Consider the following 17796-nt stretch of genomic DNA (forward strand, 5'->3'; position numbering starts at 1 on the left):
CTGGGCACTGTCCCTAAGATGATGATGATTCTTTGCTCAACGCTAGCCCTTTACCCCTTGAGTCACAGCAGCACTTCAGGCTCTTTCTGTGTATGAGGTATTGGGGAATCGAACCCAGAGCTTTGTGCATGCTTGTTGAGCACTCTACCACTAGGTCACGCTCCTGGCCCATCTCTCTGAATTTTTCCTGATGAGGCAGCAAGGACAGGCAGAGGATAGCTCTTGGTTTGCTATTGGCCTCTGCCCTTCTGCCAACCCCAAGCTGGTTTACTTGGGGGAGCAAGCCACGGGTGCAGGGGCAAAGAGTACACTCCATTCCTTGGCTGAGGGCTCTGCTTCAGTAGCTTCTTTCTGTCACTGAAAACCCAAGCTGCTGGCTTATGTCCTCCCTGTGTAACCACCACATCCATTCTGCTGGTCCCCAACTGAAACAGGAAGTAAGAAACAGGCTCGACCTGCAGCTCCTCTATAACAAATCTGGCAGATGTCCCCAAACCTCTCACCTAGGGACAGGGGCTGGCCTGAGTGGAAATTTGGTGGAAATAGCCTCATGCCAAGAAGAAAGACCTTGGATTCACTGGGGGGAAAAAGTCAGTTTATTTTCTTGGGTGTTGGTACTGGGGCTTGAACTTAGAGACGGGGCATTGTTCCTTAGCTTTTTCTCTTAAGGCCAATGCTCTATCACTTGAGCCATTTCTAGCTTCTTGCCAGTTGATTGAAAATAAGAATCTCATGGGCCAGATGCTGCTGGCTCACACCTGTCTCTCTAGCAGCTCAAGGAGGCTGAGATTTCAGGATGGCAGTTCTAACCCCGCCCAGGCAGGGAAGACAGTGAGACTTCTCTCAGAAAAACTGGAAGTGGTGCTGTGGCTCAACGTGGAAGAGCGCTAGCCATTTCTAAGGGACTTGAGCAACTGGCAAAGGCCCATCTCCAAGTATCATTACCCTGTCCTTTTGGGATGAAGTTTCTAGCACGTGAATTGGCAGGGGAGGGGTGTAGCCACACCTCAGCACCCCATTTCACAGGATCCTGTTCCACTTTGGTGACCCATGACAACTGGCACCTATTCCAAATTCCAGCTCCCTACACTAGGGGTCAAATGCTCCATCTCTGTTGACTAACAGTGCTGTGTCCTGGCCTGTGAGGCTGAGACATCCTGTCACAGGCCTTCACAGGGCCCCCTTCTAACACCTTTCTCCATATAGCCTTGTTCACCAGGGCCTCTGCCACAGAACAGTGGTTTGTGAACATTATGGCCTCAGAAAACTTGGATTAGGTGGAAATCTATTGTTAAAAATGGAAGTCAGAGCCAGGCACTGAAAGCTCATGCCTGTAATCCTAGCTACTCAGGAGGCTGAGATCTGAGGATCATGGTTCAAAGCCAGCCTGGGCAGTTAAGTCTGTGAGACTCTTATCTCCAATAAGATACTCAGAAAAAGCTGGAAGAGCTGTGGTTTGCCTTGAGCCAAAGAAGTTCAGGGACAGTGTCCAGGCCCTGGGTTCAAACCCCAGGACCAGCACCAAAAAAAAAAAGAAAGAAAGAAAGATATATTTTCCCCTCTTTGTGTGCATATACTCCAGTATCAGGGTTTGAACTCAAGGTCTCCAGCTCTACACATGACTGATATTATTCCACTTGCGCTATACTTCCAGTCCAAGTTGTAAGTGTGTGTGTGTGTGTGTGTGTGTGTGTGTGTGTGTGTGTGTGTGTGTGTGTGTGTGTGCGTGTGCATTCCCCAGTCCTGGGGCTTAAACTCAGGGCCTGGGCACTGTCCCTGAGCCTTTGTGCTTAAGGCTAGCTTGAGCCACAGCTCTGCTTCCAGCATTGGGGTGGTTAAATAGGCATAAGAGTCTCATGGACTTTCATGCACATATTGGCTTTGAACCAAGCTCCTCAGATCTCAGCCTCCTGAGTAGCTAGGATAACAGGTGTGAGCCACAGACTAGTTTTAGCTTTGTTCTTGCCCTCTTCCGGTGGCACCACTGGCAAAGAGAGACAATCAACAGGCCAAGCCAGGGGCCAAGGAGGCCACCTTAATACTTGTGAGAGTTTGTAGACCTATTCTAGAATGTTCTCCCTTCTGCCCCTGCTGTTGCTGAGCTGTGGCCTGCCATTAACTCTCTAATTGGCTTGCCTTTACCACAGTTCTCCCCACATGCTCAGGAATTCAGACCACCGGGGTCTCAGGGTCCGCCTAAGTCACCCCATTATCTTCCCCCCATTATCCTCATCAGCACAGATGATAGCCTTCTCTCTGTCCCTTTCTTCCAACTCCAGCCATGTCTGCCAGTGCCAGGGCTGGGGCTGGGGGTGGGGTGTGTAACCACAATGTCTGCTCCAGGCCACTTTCAATCCACTGCAGCCACCCAGCCCCCCCCTACTGTCTCTATAGGGTGTGCATGGCCCGGTTCACTCTCTGACTCACCACTTGCACACTCACCTTTCCTACCTCAGTTTCCCCGCATAGGGGACTGCTGGAAAGAGCAGGCAGGGTAGCCCAAGCACCGAATAGGGCCTGGCACGGACAGACACAGGCCATTGTTCCTATTGCTTCTGGGCTGCCGGGTGATTGGGAGGGAGCACTGTGGACCTGAGGGGGAGCCGAGTGACCGGGAGTGCAAAGGACAGCCCACCCCCACCCCCCCTGCATTGTCAGCCACATCCCCACACTGCCAGCTCGTCTGAGAAATGCAGCAAAGGCAGAACTGACTTTCAAGTCTCTTGCATCAGATGCTAAGGATTCAAGATTTTTTTTCTGGAAAGGAGAGAAAGGTATTGCAATGGCTCATCCCCCTCCCTTGGGCTTTTCTGGGGTCTTTTTTTTTTTTTCTTGTGCTGGTCCTCTGATTTGAATTCAGGGCCAGGGCACTGTCCCTGAGCTTTTGTGTTCAAGGCTGGAGCACTATCACTTGAGCCACAGCTCCACTTCTGTTTGTTTGTTTGTTTGTTTGAGGGGTTCACTGAAAATAAAAGCCTCATGGACTTTCCTGCTCCGGTTGGCTTTGAACTCCGATCCTCAGGTCTTAAATCTCCTGAGTAGACAAGATGACAGGTGTCAGCTGCCAGGCACCCACCTGGTATCCGGTTGTCTTTGGTGTATCCTGCAACCTTAGACCCTGGCACAGATCCTCCTCGTAGTTCCTCTGAGTTCCAGGTGTTTCAGGTCTGTTCTGCTGGGATATGCAGAGAGGTGAGGAAAGGGCTGGGCCAGTTCGGTTATAAATCTCCTTTATCTCCTGACTCCCCCCCCCTCCCGTCTCCCCCCCCCCCCCGCATGCTTTTCTCCTCCCCGCTCCTCCTGCAGCTGTCCTCAAGCCTGGAGGGAGGGCGCAGAGAGTAGAGGAGTGGGAAAGGGAAGCTGAGGAGAGGCCCACTCTCCAGATTCTCCCCCTTCCTCCAGGCTAAAGCCCTTCCCCCTCCCCCAACCCCCCCAGGTGAGGGCCTGGCCAGAGGCTGAGGGCAGGGCTTGCCACCTCCACTGAAAGGGACCTGCTGAGAGTTCAAGAGTTCAATATGTCCACCGACAGATTTCCTTCTTGCTTCCTTTAATCCCTGTTGTAGCCGGGGCTGCAGTTTGGAGTTTGACCTGTGTGCAGGCTGAAAGCCGCAGGTGAGGATAGGAAGCCAGGGGCTCCCTGCTTCCAGCCATCTCTGCCTCCATTGGTCTCTGAAGTCCTCCCATTACCCCTCCATCCCTGCCAGTGGAGGCTGCATCTGGAATAAGGTAAGCCCCTCTTCCCTTCCCAATGACAGCTCTGCAGAGAGAACCCAGCCGTGAGCTGGAGGGACTGGGGTGGGGGGGGGCGGCCAGCTCTATACCACGGAACTGCTCAGGCGAGAGGCAATCCCAGTACAGTGTGGGGCAGGTGGGCACAGCAAAGGGGGTGCATGGCACATAGTTCTTCCACTGAACCAGAGTCCAGGGACATGGAGCCCAACGATTGGGTCACAGAACATCTGGTTCCTTCTCTGTCAAATCAGGAGGTGGACCTCAGGCTGGCCCAGCCCAAAGGTGTGGTGAGAACTCAAGAGACAGGAAAAGTGTGCCAGGCCTGGTGGCTCACATGTAGCATTTTTTTTTTTAGCTACTCAGGAAGTTGAGATCTAAGCTGGCGCTGGTGGCTCATGCCCATCATCCTGGCTACTCAGGAGGTTGAGATCTGAGGATCCAGCATGGGTAGGAAAGTCTGTGAAACTCTTATCTCCAATGAACCGGAAGTGGAGCTGTGGCTCAAGTAGTAGAGCCTTGAACAAAACTGCTCAGGGACACATTGAGTTCTAGCTCCTTGGCTAACAGAACACACACACACACACACACACACACACACACACACACACACACACACACACACACACACAGAGGCATGCACCACACAAAGCTGAGATCTGAGGATCTTAGTTCAAAGCCAGCCCAGGCAGAAAAATCCATGACTCTTATTTCCAGTTAGTCAGCAAAAAGCCAGAAGTCTCAAGTGGTAAAGCATTAGCTTTGAGTGAACAAGCTCAAAGGCAGTGCTTAGTTCAAGCTCCATAACCAGGATATCATCACATAGACAGACGGAGGAGGGGGGGGAGAGAAGAAGAGGGAAAAGGAGAGGAAGAGGGAGAGAGGGAGGGAGGGAGACAAAGATGGAGAAAGTGTGAAAATATCATATACACAAAGCACAAAAGCAGGGTGCCAAACCAAATTGGATGTCAGCTACCAGACCAATGTATGGTGTGGTGTGTGTGTGTGTGTGTGTGTGTGTGTGTGTGTACCTGCCTGTGCCTGACTTAGGTAGGGCTTCCCATGCACATTGCTTAGTCACTACCATCCCACACTTGTAGACAAGTCCAAGGTCACTGAGCCACTGGCCCCCATATAGCACTGATAAGCAGAGGGAACGTCAGGACTCAGTTCCCACTCAGTGCCACTTTGGTTTCTTTTAACTCAACTCCCTCCCATGAAGGGAAATCAGGTCTGATCATTTGCTGGCTCAGAAACAGTTCCACGCCTGCTCTGAGTTGCCCTACTGGTCCAGTAGCTTTTCTAGTATTGCACTGCTTCATTCTCAGCAAAAGGCTGGCAGAAGGTTCTTTCTCCTGGAGGAAATCCTGGAGGTAAGGCTTTGGAAAAGGGCTGCCCCTCTGTGGGAGGGGCCAGTTTGCAGGGTCCTGTCAGAGAGCCTGTAGGACCCCTGAAAACAGTTGCTGTGCCAAGGGTTTGTCTGTGTGCTTACTGGGACTTGAATTCAGGGTCTGGGCACTGTCCCCTTGCTTCTTTTGGCCTCTACCACTTCTGGCTTTTTTTTTTTTTGACAATTTATTGAAGATAAGAGTCTCAAGGTTGGGGCCGGGAGTTTGGCCTAGTGGTAGAGTGCTTGCCTGGCATGTATGAGGACCTGGGTTTGATTCCTCGGTAACACATACATAGAAAAAAGCCAGTAGTGGTGCTATGGCTTAAATGGTAGAGTGCTGGCCTTGAGAAAACCCAAGGACAGTGCTCAGGCTCTGAGCCCAAGCCCAGGACTGGCAAAAAAAAAAAAAAAGAGTCTCAAGGTTCTTTCCTAGCCTGGCTTTGAACTGCCATCATCAGATCTTAGCCTCTTGAGTATGGGATGTATAAGATACCCGCTCTGGAAGTATCATGGGCCCCTGCCATGCAGAGATTCTGGTGTGGTGACATGGGTTGTAGGAAGGGAATTCTGCAAGTCAGATGTCATGCTTCAGTGAACTCTGACAAATTGTATTCACCCTAAAAGCAATAACTTAGGGACTCGGTTTAGACGCAGGGCTAGAGTAGGCAGTTTGGAATAAGGAGTGTGGTAGGAAGAGTGCAAGGGCTGGGCCCTCGTGGATCACGCCTGTAATTCTAGCTACTCAGGAGGCTGCCATCTGAGGGGTCATGGAATCAAAGCCAACCCTGGCAGGAAAGTCCATGAAACCCTCATCTCCAATGAACCACTAGAAATCTGGAAGTGACGCTGTGGCTCCAGTGGTAGAGTGCTAGCCTTGAGCTGAAGAGCTCAGGGACAGTGTCCAGGCCCTGCGTTCAAGCCCCACACTGATCCTCTCCCTCCACCACCACCCCCAAAAAAAGAAGAATGAGGTAAGAACATCACAGGTGGGGGAACCTGTGTTGACAGGAAAGGACCCTGCCATCAGAAATAGCTTTCAAGGAATAGATGGAAGACCCCTACATCCCAGCACTGGGTACAACAGAGCAGCTCAGTATGCATGAAGCTGTTTGTTTTTTTCTAATCCTGAGGCTTGAGCTCAGGGCCTAAGCACTGTCCTTGGGCTTTCTCCAGGCTAGAGCTCTACCGCTTGAACCACAGCTCCACTACCAGCTTTTTCTATGTATGTGGTACCAAGGAATCAAACCTGGGTCTTTGTGCATGCTAGGCAAGCACTCCACCACTAGGTCAGACTCCCAGCCTGCATGAAGCTGTTTTGAACAGCAAATGACTGATCTATGTCCAACAACTTCTCCTCTATGTGAGAGTATAGAAAATGGAAGCTAATGTGGGTGGGATGAGAGAAAGTTCTTACTCTGGCTTGACAGAAAGGATAATGGCTTGTATGAAGGTAACTGAAGCAGAAGTGAGGGGGAGGGATTGAATGGATTTAAGGTATGGATTTGAAGTAGCAGAGCACAGATATGGGAGGAACAGACTCTGGGAATTGGAAAAGAGACATTATCAATAATTTGATGTTGTATTTGCTTGGCAGATGCTCTGCCTGGCACATAGAGGTGTTGGGTGGGTGGCTGGATGGGTGGCTGGGTGGTTGGATGGATGGATGGATGGATGGGAGAGTGGACAGATAGATGGGATGGGCAGATGGATGGATAGAAAGCATAGATGGATGTATTGTTGCATTGCTGGATGGATGGATGAACAGTTGTGTTGTTGGGCAGTTGGATGGATTGTTAGGTTGTTAGGTGGATGGATGGATGGATGGATGGATGGATGGATGGATGGATGGGAACATGGACATGTAGATAGATGGATAGTGGATGCATGGATGGGTGGATGGATGGATGAATGAATGGATAGGTAGATGGCTTCTTGCATTGTTGGGTAGATGGATGGATGAAGGATGGACAGATGGTGAATGATGATGGATGGATGGGTGGATAGATGAATGCATGGGTGAGTGGATGGATGCATGGATGGGTGGATGGATACTGAATGGCAAATGATGGTTGGATGATTAGATGGATGGATAGGCAGATGGAGGATGAATGGGTGGACTGATAGATGAACAGGTGGATGAGTAGGTGGTGGTAGATAAATTAAGAATGCCTTGAGTTTCTGCCATGAGCAGTTCACAAGGTGAGACTGGGATCTAACTTGCACGTGTGATTTTGAGATGCGGACTGGCACCGGTGAGATGGAGAGATCTAGATTTAGAAGGTGCTCTGGTAACCTCTGTTCCCTCTGGAAATCATTAGACAGGATTGTCCCTGAAGACACGAAGGGAGTGGAGGAAAATGCTCTCCTGATTCAGTCCCCAATGTGTGCCTGTGACCCGAGTTGGCCTGTTTGGAGAAATACACAGTGCCTGGAATTCCTTTACTAATTCCTTTATTAATTCCTTTACTAATTACCAGAGCTAGGATTCTCCTTACTTGCTGTGGATAAGCCAGCCTGGAGCCCTGGAGTCTGTCAGTTGGCCTTTGTCTATTCCTGGGCTACCAGCCTCTGCTGGACAGGAGGGCATAGGTGGCAAGTTAGCCCTTTTCCTTCAGCTCTGCCAAACCCTTACAGCCTCTCTGCCCTGCACAGCTACCCCATCCCTTCTTCCTCTGTTTCTCCCTCTCCTGTGGCTGGGCTGTTTCCTCTCACAGTCCTCCAGGCCTGACCAATTGAAGGCCCAGCTTGCAGGGGAGTGAGCAGTCCTCCGTGACTGCTGACCCCAAAGGAGTCGGAGGAAAAGGCACCTCATGTTTCGGGTTGAGAAGGACTTGGGAGCCAAGCCTGGGTTGGAGCCCAGTTCAGTCATTTACCAGCAGAGTGGCCTAATGCCAGAACTTACCTTCGTGTAACCTGTCAGTGGGGTTACTTAGAGTGGCCAGATCTGCCTGTGCTTAATTTGTTTCTTACTGGTTGTATTTATTTTTAATTTAATTTAATTTTGGGGGGGGATGGTACTGGGGCTTGAACTCAGGGCTATTGACCCAATAGGGGACTTTGTGGGGGAGGGCTGAAGGAGGGCAGTCAGGGAAAGAAAGACAGCAAGGCAAAAAGAGCAGCCTTGCAATACTGGCTCACGCCTGTAATCCTAGCTACTCAAGAGCCTTTAGATTTGAGGATCATGGTTCGAAGCCAGTCTGGGCAGAATAGTCCATGAGACTCTTCAATTTATTACCCAAAAACTAGAAGTGGAGTTGTGAGTGATTGGGAAATAGCTTTGAGAAAAAAAATGTTACAGGAGAGTGTCAGGCTCTAAGTTCAAGCCCCAGTACTGGTACCCCAAAAGAAAAGCATACACAATACAAAATAGGGCGGTTCCAACCTCTGCCTGACCTGCAGCTTTGGGTTCTGTGAGCCTGCTCCCTGTGTCTTCCCCTTGCAGTGTGGAAAATTTTCACATCCACCTCAGCAGATTACGTAAAAGGCCTCCAGAGAAGGGTGGCCCGGCCTTGCTCTAGTGAGTCTCCCTCTGTACTAGGGAGGCAAGCCCCAGGCAGTGGCTAAACCTCAGCCAGTCACTGGTGGCTTATGCGTGTAATCCTAGCTACTCAGGAGGCTGAGATCTGACAATCATGGTTTAAAGCCAGCTTGGGCAGGAAAGTCTGTGAGACTCTTATCTCCATGGCACCACCAGAAAACCAGAAGTGGAGTTGTGGCTCAAAGTGGTAGAGCACTAACCTTGAGTAAAAGAGCTCAGGGACAGCATCCAAGCCCCAAGTTCAAGCCCCACAATTGACAAAAAAAAACCCTAAAAACCCCAAAGCAGGCTAGAAGTCACTTTCTGAGTCTCCAAGGCCTAGCACAGAGAGCTTTGGCACATAGATGGTAGCTAATAATGGTCCATTGAGTTTTCAAGATGTCACACAGAGCCTGGCACACAGCTAGTGTCTAATAAATGTTTGTCTTCCTGAGTCTCCAGGGCTTACCACAGAGCCTGGCATGTGGACAGACACTAATAAATGGCCCATTGAGTTTTCAGGACGTCCCATAGAGCTGGCCACACTAATGCCAAATAGACGTTTGTTCCATTGAGTTCCTAAGCCTGCTACAGAGTACAGTGCACAGCTGGGGCCTAATATATGTTTGTCCCCTCTCAGTCTCCAGGTCCTAAAACACAGGGCTTGAAGACTAATATTTATGGGGAAGAAACAGAGACAGACAGAGGAAAAGAGAAAAGGGCAAGGAGGGGGAAAAAAAAAAGAGAGAGAAAAGTGGTATGGCCCATATGAAGACTTTCCATTATGTCCTGAGTTCCAATCCTGCCTCTGTCACTGACTTAGAAGTATGTCCCCATGGCCTGCGTCTGTCTTCTTTTCCGAGCCTCCTAGGGTTAGCAGGGGAAATTAAGAGGACAGGACTGAGATAAAGTGAGCTGACAGAGTGCCTCCACAGCCACCCCTGCAGTTCCCAGGACAGGTGTGTTTATGGAGGAAGAGTGGGATGGGGGTGAGGGGGCTGGATTCCACCTGGCAGCTGGAGGCAGAAGGGCCTGGTTGGTGCCATTTCTGGTCAAGGGGATGCTCCCCTCCTGCCCCCCAGCAGGACTCCACTTCCCTGGAACTCAGGAGGCACGGTGAGGGGGTGGGGAGAGACCTCTCCTGGCCCGGGCCCAGAGCTGAGATAAATAAATAACTTGTTTATCTGCCTCCTCTCTCTGTGCCTGGCAGCCTGAGGGTTGAGGGCGGGCAGGGGCCCTGGGCGGAGCTGGGACTCAGATGGCTGGCTTCCCAAGTAGTCCATTCAGTCGCCTTGTCTTCCCTCCCTCCTCACTTCTTCCTCTCTTCCAGCCCTGCCATTTTTCTAGAACCTTCTAGCTGCTCCTCCTATCTCTGCCCTCATCCCTGACATGAACCAGCAACCCCCACTGTTGATCCTCTCTCTTGGCGAGGTGTTTGGGAAGCTGTAGGTTGGAATGTGTGAAAGGAGAAAAGCATTGAGTTTCCAGGCTCGTGACCTGCTTTGCAGCTGAGCAGAACACAAAACCCATGATGAAATGACACTGGACCTATGAAAGCAATGTCGGTATTGTCTACCTGATGGGAGCTTCAACTGTTTTGGGGGTGTATGTGTATGTGTTCTTAGGGCTTGAACTTAGGGCCTGGGCACTGTCCCTGAGCTCTTTGGGCTCAAGGCTAGCACTCTACTACCTGAGCCACAGCTCTACTTCTGGTTTTCTGGTGTTTCATTAGATAGAAGAGTCTCATGGACTTTCCTGTCCAGGTTGGCTTTGAACCACTATCCTCGGATCTCAGCCTCCAGAGTAGCTAGGATTACAGGAATGAGCATCAATGTCTGATTTTTTTTTTTTTTTTTTGGTCTGTTGTGGGACCCTGGAGCCACAGCACCACTTCCAGTTTTCTGGTGGTTAATTAGAGATAAGAGTCTCACAGTCTTGAGTGTCCAGGCTGGCTTTGAACCACGATCCTCAGATCTCAGACTCCTGAGTAGCTAGGATTACAGGCGTGAGCTACCACACCCAGCACAGTGCCTGACTTTTGAAATGCATTTTATGAATGGTCTCCAAGACCTGAGATTTTTTGCGGGGGTTGGGGGGAGGGCTTGGAAGTTGGAAGCTGAGGGAAGCGCTCCTCTCTCCTCCAGTGGCAGAAAATGGGAGAGTCTCCATCAGGAGTGGAAAAGCACAAGACACAGGGCAAATGCAGCTACTGAGAGGGTGGTGTGGGTGGCTGTGAGAGTGGAGCCTAAGCTGAAGTGCAGACCTCAGTTCTTGGGAAATATCTGTCCATAGAGGGAAAATCTCAGGTAACAGTGCAGCCAACCGAAGACAGGCCATAGGGGCTGCAAATGGCAACGTCTAAGGTACCACACATGGAATTGAGGATTTAATGTTCACCTGCTGAGCTTCCATTTTCTTTTGGTCCAGTTCTTCCATGCTGTTCTCCTGTTCCTCCCTTTTGGGGAGAAAAAGCTGTATAGGGGCTGGGAGTTTGGCCTAGTGGTAGAGTGCTTGCCTAGCATGCAAGAAGCCCCAGGTTTGAGTCCTCGGTACTACATACATAGAAAAAGCCAGAAGTGGTGCTGGGGCTCAAATGGTAGATCTCTAGCCTTGAAAAAGCTCAAAGGACAGTGCTCAGGTCTTGAGTTCAAGCCCCAGGAGTAGCCAAAGGGAAAAAAAATGCCATTATATGTTGTAAATTAAGTAACTTAAAAAAAAAATTTCACAGGGGCTCACATCCCAGAGTTAGCCTTGAGCCTCAAGAGAGACTTTGAACTCAGGACTTTGGGTTTTTATTTTGCCAGTACCAGAGATTAAATTCCAGGCTTCATACCTTCTCAGCTTGCCTGCTTACACGGCTGATCTAACACTTGAGCCCCAGCCCCAGCCCTACTTTTTGCTGAGTATTTGGGAGATAGAGACTTATGGGATTTCCTGCCTATGAGATAGCTTTAACCTCAATCTTCCAGATCTTAGTCTCCTGAGTAACTAGGATTACAGGGTGAGCGAGGGACACTTTTTGTTTTTGTCTATTATGGGGTTTAAACTCTAGACTTGAGCATCTCTGAGCTCTGATCTCTCTCCCTCCCTTCCCCTCCTCTTTCTTTCTTTCTTTCTTTCTTTCTTTCTTTCTTTCTTTCTTTCTTTCTTTCTTTCTTTCTTTCTTTTTGCCAGTCGTGGGCTTGAGCTCAGGGCCTGAGCACTGTCCTTGGACTTTCTCAAGGCTAGAGGTCTACCACTTGAGCCTCAGCACCACTTCCGACTTTTTTCTATGTATGTGGTACCGAGGAATCGAACCTGGGTCTTCATGCATGCTAGGCAAGCACTTTAACCACTAGGCCAAACTCCAGGCCCTCTTTCTTTCTTTCTTTCTTTCTTTCTTTCTTTCTTTCTTCCTTCCTTCCTTCCTTCCTTTCTTTCATTCTTTTTCCTTCCTTCCTTTCTTTTTGTCTCAGTTTTAATATCAGAATGTACAATAATCCAATTAGTTACCAAAGTCCCCCTTCAGATCTAGACATTTAAAGTTAACAGCCTCTGAAAACCAAAAACAAAAGCCAGGCCTCAGTGGCTCACATCTGTAATCCTAGCTACTCAAGAGGCTGAGATCTGAGGATCATGATTCAAAGCCAGCCTGGACACGAAAGTCTGACTCTTTTTATTTTATTATTTTTTAAATTTTATTGTAATGTATAGAGGGATTACAGTTATATTTGCCAGAAAATAGGTGCATTACTTCTCACACATTGATAACCCTTCTCATGTTTTTGTCCCCATTTCCCTCCCCCACCCTCTCCCAATAATCTTGTTTCCCATCTTCCCTTTCCTATTTCAAATAAACAAATAAATGTATATACAATATGCCAGGTAACAAAATCAGATACTGTAGCAATATGAGATTAACCAAAGGGCAACAAAAGAGAAGAGAAATAACATAGTACATTAAGAACAACAATCACACAAGATAAAGCTCTTGTTTCCATATCCTGGAGATCCTTTCATTTAGTCTCATCCTATATGACCTTATGTATCTAGGTTTTGAGCTATTGTAATCCTCTGCTAGGAGAGTCCTAGATGTGTACTAATTATTACAAATGATCCTATGTTCCTTTGGGTCTGGCTTACTTCACTTAATGTGATTTTTTTTTCCCAAGTCTATCCATTTCCTTACAAATGGGGCAATGTCATTCTTTCTGACGGCAGCATAGAATTCCATTGTGTATAAACACCACATCTTCTTGATTGGGTCATCTACTGAGGGGCATTTGGGTTGGTTCCATATCTTCACTATGGTAAATAGTGCTGCAGTGAACATTGTTGTGCTAGTGGCTTTAGTATGTCCTTGTTTCAGGACGAAAGACCATGAGACTCTTATCTCCAACGAACCGCCAGAAAACCGGAAGTGGTGCTGTGGCTCAAGTGGTAGAGTGATAGCCTTGAGCTGAAGAGCTCAGGTATAGGCCCAGGCCCAGAGTTTAAGCCCCATCAGTGACAAACAAATGAACAAAAAACACTGGACCTGGCAGAGGCCTGGGTGGGGGTGAACTGAGTGGGAATCCAGCTTCAGCTGTTTATTCTGGAGCAGAGACAGGGCTGTAACTGCCTGGTAACGCTGAGCCTGTCTCCCCTTCTATCTCCTTTCCTCCTCTTAATTTCTGCATCAAAGCCACCACTCCCACTGGGCGCCAGTGGCTCATGCCTGTCATCTTAGCAACTCAGGAGGCTGAGATCTGAGGATCAAAGTTCCAAGCCAGCTTGGGCAGAAAAGCCCATGAGATTCTTTGTTTGTTTGTTTGTTTGTTTGTTTCCTGCCAGTCCTGGGCCTTGAACACAGGGCCTGAGCCCAGTCCTTGGGCTTTCTCAAGGCTAGAGCTCTACCACTTGAGCCACAGCACCATTTCTGGCTTTTTTTCCTCTGTATGTGGTACCGAGGAATCGAACCCGGGTCTTTGTGCATGCTAGGCAAGCACTCTACCACTAGGCCAAACTCCCAGCCTAGCCCATGAGATTCTTAATCTCCAATAAACCAGCAAAACTCTTTCCTTGAGTGGAAAAGCTAAGGGACAATGCATAGGCTCTGTGTTCAAATCCCAGTGCCATCAAAGAAGAAGAAGAAGAAAAAAACGAGGATAATGGTTTTCAAGAGGCTCACTGTGCCACAGAGGGTTTTGTCAGTTTCAGAATCGGGAGAAGGATGCTATCCCCCCCCTAGTGGACAGAACTCAGGGCTGCAGCTCAGTATCCTACAGAGCTACTTCAAACCCTCTGTCAATTCTAATCCCACATCGTTCCCTTCTGCTGCAATCAGAATGTGTGTCCTGAGTGTCACTGGCTTAGTGTCACCAGGTTGTGGGAAGGAGGGTCTTTGGTCTCACTGGAGGAAAAAATTTCAAGGACGAACACAAAGGAAACTGATTTCTTTCTCCTTCTGTTTTGTTTTTGTGCCAGTATTGGACTTGAACTCAGGGCCTTGAGCTCTTGGAGATGGACTTACTGCACGTTTGCGTTATAAGATGGACACAAAGCCTTTGCTGGCCAGGGGTGAAATGTGATGGAATGCCTTCCCATCCTCCGCAGGCTCATGTGTTCAGCGTTTCACTGTCAGATGTCAGAATGACTTTGGGCTAGATGCAGTGGCTCACATCTGTAACTGTAGCTATGCCAGGAGGTCCGAGGATTGTGGTTTGAAGCCAACCTGGGCAGGCAAGTCCATGAGGCAGAGTCTCTCCCTCTCTCTTTGATAAATGGAGTAAGCTTATTTGAAAGTGAAAGGAAAGCTGTGAAAGTAGAGAAAGAGGGCTGGGAATGTGACTTAGTAATAGTACTTGTCTAGCTTGCATGGGTTTAATTCCTCAGTACCACATAAACTGAAAAAGCTGGACATGGCACTGTGACTCAAGTGGTAGAGGACTAGCTTTGGGCAAAAGAAGCTCAGGGTCAGGGCCCAGGCCATGAGTTCAAGCCCCAGGACTAGAAGAAAAAAGAAAGAAAGAAAGAAGAAAAGAAAAGAAGAGAAATACTCCATTTGATGAGAGTCTCAAGAGGAGTCCATGAGACTCTTACCTCCAATTAACCACAGAAAAATTGGAAATAGAGGCCTGCTTTCAGCAAGCCTTGAGTGTAAAAGCTATGCGACTGTGCATAGGCCCTGAGTTTGAGCCCCAGTCCCTTTCTTTACACACACACACACAAGACAGAGAGAAAGAGAGAGAGACAGAGACAGAGACAGAGAGAGACAGAGAGAGACAGAGAGAAGAAAAATCAAATTCCTGTTGACTAGATATAAAGAGAGACTGTTGAAAATAACCAACATAAAAAATGGTAGTGGATGGGGCCGGGAGTTTGGCCTAGTGGTAGAGTGCTTGCCTAGCATGCATGAAGACCCGGGTTCGATTCCTCAGTACCACATACATAGAAAAAAAGCCAGAAATGGTGCTGAGGCTCAAGTGGTAGAGCTCTAGCCTTGAGAAAGTCCAAGGACAGTGCTCAGGCCCTGAGCTCAAGCCCACAACTGGCAAAAAAAAAAGTGGTAGTGGAGCCAGGAATGTGGCCTAGTGGTAGAGTGCTTGCTTATCATGCAGAAGCCCTGGGTTTGATTCCTTGGTATCATATACACAGAAAAAGCTGGAAGTGGTGCTGTGGCTCAAGTGGTAGAGTGCTGCCTTGGGAATGCTCAGAGACAGTGCCCAGGCCCCAAGTTCAAGCCCCAGGACAGAAAAAATAAGTAGTATGGAATCAGGTGGTGGTGGCTCATGCCTGTAATCCTAGCTAGTCTCCTGAGATCTGAAGATCGCAGTTCAAAGCCAGCCTAGGCAGGAAATCCATGTGAACCACCAAAAAGCCAGAAATTGAGCTGTGGCTCAACATGGTAGAGTGCTAGTATTGGGATAGTGCCCAGGTTCTGAGCTCAAGCCCCTCCCCCCCAAAAAACGGTGGGGAGGGGAGGGCAGCCCAAGTAGTAGAATGCCTACCTAGCAAGTCTGAAGTTCTGAATTCAAAGCATAGTTTTTCCAATTAACCAAAAAGCTGTAGGTTCATGCTTCCTGGCTTGGATCTAGTCTTCTTGTGCAGTGGTGCCTTCCATGTCCCTGTGCCAGGTTTTCTGTCAGCAGGAACACGAGCAAGAAGGCTCTGGTATAAGGTTTACAGTTCAAAGCCAGCCCAAGCAGAAAAGTACATGGGACTCAGTTCCCACTGGCCAGCAAAAAACTGGAAGTGGAGGTGTGGCTCAAGTGATAGAGTACCAGCCTTGAGTGAAATAAGCTAAGGGACAACATCTTGGCCCTGAGTTCAAGCCTTAATACCAGTGTGCGTACACACACACACACACACACACACACACACACACACACACATGCGCACATGGATTCTACAGCGGGAATGAATATATGGGTTTAAATCTCAAGTGACTCATTAAGATGCCTGGCATGTGACGGGTGGCATAGAGGGAATAACTCATTCCATCAACAGGTCTGGGGACCTGGTGGCTGGCTGAGCTGCAGACAAGTCAGTTGGGTGGAGAGGGGAGCTGAACCAGGCGGCACATTTTCCTCTGACTCTGGGACAGGAGTTTACAAATGGTAAAGGAGCTGAAACATCTGTATTTGTGCCCCTCTCTCTCTCTCTCTCCCTCCCTCCCTCCCTCCCTCATTTCTCTCTTTCTTTTTTATTTGTGACAAGGTCTCACTATATAGCGAGAGCTCAACTCACCAGCCTCCTGCAGGCATGGGTCGTCCCCCCATACCTTGTGTTTTCTGGGTTAAGTTTTTTTTGGCTCTCAGCAAGCATTCATAATGGCTCATGCTTCTACTTCCAGCTACTTGGGAGGCAGAGATAGGAGGATTATAGACTGAGGCTGACCGGGTGAAAAAAAAACACGAGAGCTTGTCTGAAAAATAACTAAAGCAAAAAGGACTGGACTATGGCTCAAGTGCTGGAACAGCTTTCTTGAAAATATGAAGCCCTGAGTTCAAACCCCAGTGCCACCAAAAACTTATTTATTGTGTATGTGTTTCAAAAAGAGTAGTTTGTTAATGTATATGTGTAGACATATGTATTAGCTAAGAATGTGAGGTGACTTCATTAAGTGAGTAAATGAATGAGTGGGTGAATGGCTGCATGAATAGATGAATGCAAGGATGAATGAGTGAGTGGAAGGATGAGACGGATGGTTGGTTGGATGGGTGAGTGGATGAATAAATGAATGGTAGATGGATGGGTGGTTGATTGGATAGATGAGTGAATGGATGAGTGAGTGGATGAGTGGATGGATGGTGGGTGGATGATTGGCATAGGTGGATGGTTGGTTTCATAGATGAACGAAAGGGCAAGTGAGTGGATGAGTGGCTGGATGAATGGATGAATGAAAGGATGAATGAGTGGATGGCTGGATGTTTGGCTGGTTGGTTAATTGCATAGGTGAATGGATGAGTGAGTGGATGAATGGATGGACAAACAGATTAAGGAATGGGTGAATGGATGAATGAATAATGAATCTGTCTTCTTGAGGTTTTGTCTCCACTGCCTATCCCCATGGGTGGGTCTTCCTTCTCAGAGGCCCAAGGGAGGTAGCCGCAGAGAGTGAGAAGAGGATGATCTGGGAGCCGGAATGTAACCGGTATTTTCACTTTCCCAGGACTGGGAGGGCTCCTCCAGCACCATGGAGAGAGTCACCAGCAGCCCCGAGCCTCCACAGTCACAGGGTCTGGAGGCAATTCCCAGGAAGAGTCTGGAACCAGGAGACATTGCTGTGCTGGTTTTCTACTTCCTCTTCGTCCTGGGTGTTGGATTATGGGTAAGACAGGTGGGGGTGGGGAGGGGAGAGAAGCCCAGAGAAAAATCTCATTTCCTTCCTTCCTTCCTTCCTTCCTTCCTTCCTTCCTTCCTTCCTTCCTTCCTCCCTCCCTCCCTCCCTCTCCCTCTCTCCCCCCTCTCTCTTTTCTTTTGTCATTTATGGGGCTTGAACTCAGCCCCTGGGCAGTGTTCCTGACCTTCTTTGACTCAAGGCTCTACCACTTGAGCCACAGCATCACTTTTAGCCTTTTCTGAGTAGTTTATTGGAGACGAGTCTCATGCACTTTCCTGCCTGAGCTGGCTTTGAACTAGAATCCTCAGATCTCCTCCTGAGTAGCTAAGATGGCAGGTGTGAGAGCTACCATCTTTT

General features: G+C 48.8%; 1 protein-coding gene across 2 annotated transcripts in view; it reads left to right on the plus strand.

Annotated features, from left to right (window-relative positions):
* The first annotated feature begins 3081 nt into the window (after positions 1-3081).
* Slc5a11 (solute carrier family 5 member 11) overlaps positions 3082-17796 on the plus strand; it is a 33640-nt gene continuing 18925 nt past the window's right edge. Inside the window, exons 1-3 of one of the 2 annotated variants that reach the window (XM_090357702.1) lie at positions 3082-3192; positions 3564-3726; positions 17269-17427. In XM_090357702.1, the coding sequence (XP_090213828.1) occupies positions 17293-17427 (135 nt within the window). In that variant the 5' untranslated portion in view covers positions 3082-3192; positions 3564-3726; positions 17269-17292. Of the gene's footprint in view, positions 3193-3540; positions 3727-17268; positions 17428-17796 lie in introns of those variants that run through there. The other variant, XM_090357703.1, reaches the window with a different exon arrangement.

Source organism: Megascapheus bottae, chromosome 25, assembly GCF_031878675.1.
Source record: "Megascapheus bottae isolate mThoBot1 chromosome 25, mThoBot2.hap1, whole genome shotgun sequence".
Classification (NCBI taxonomy): domain Eukaryota; kingdom Metazoa; phylum Chordata; class Mammalia; order Rodentia; family Geomyidae; genus Megascapheus; species Megascapheus bottae.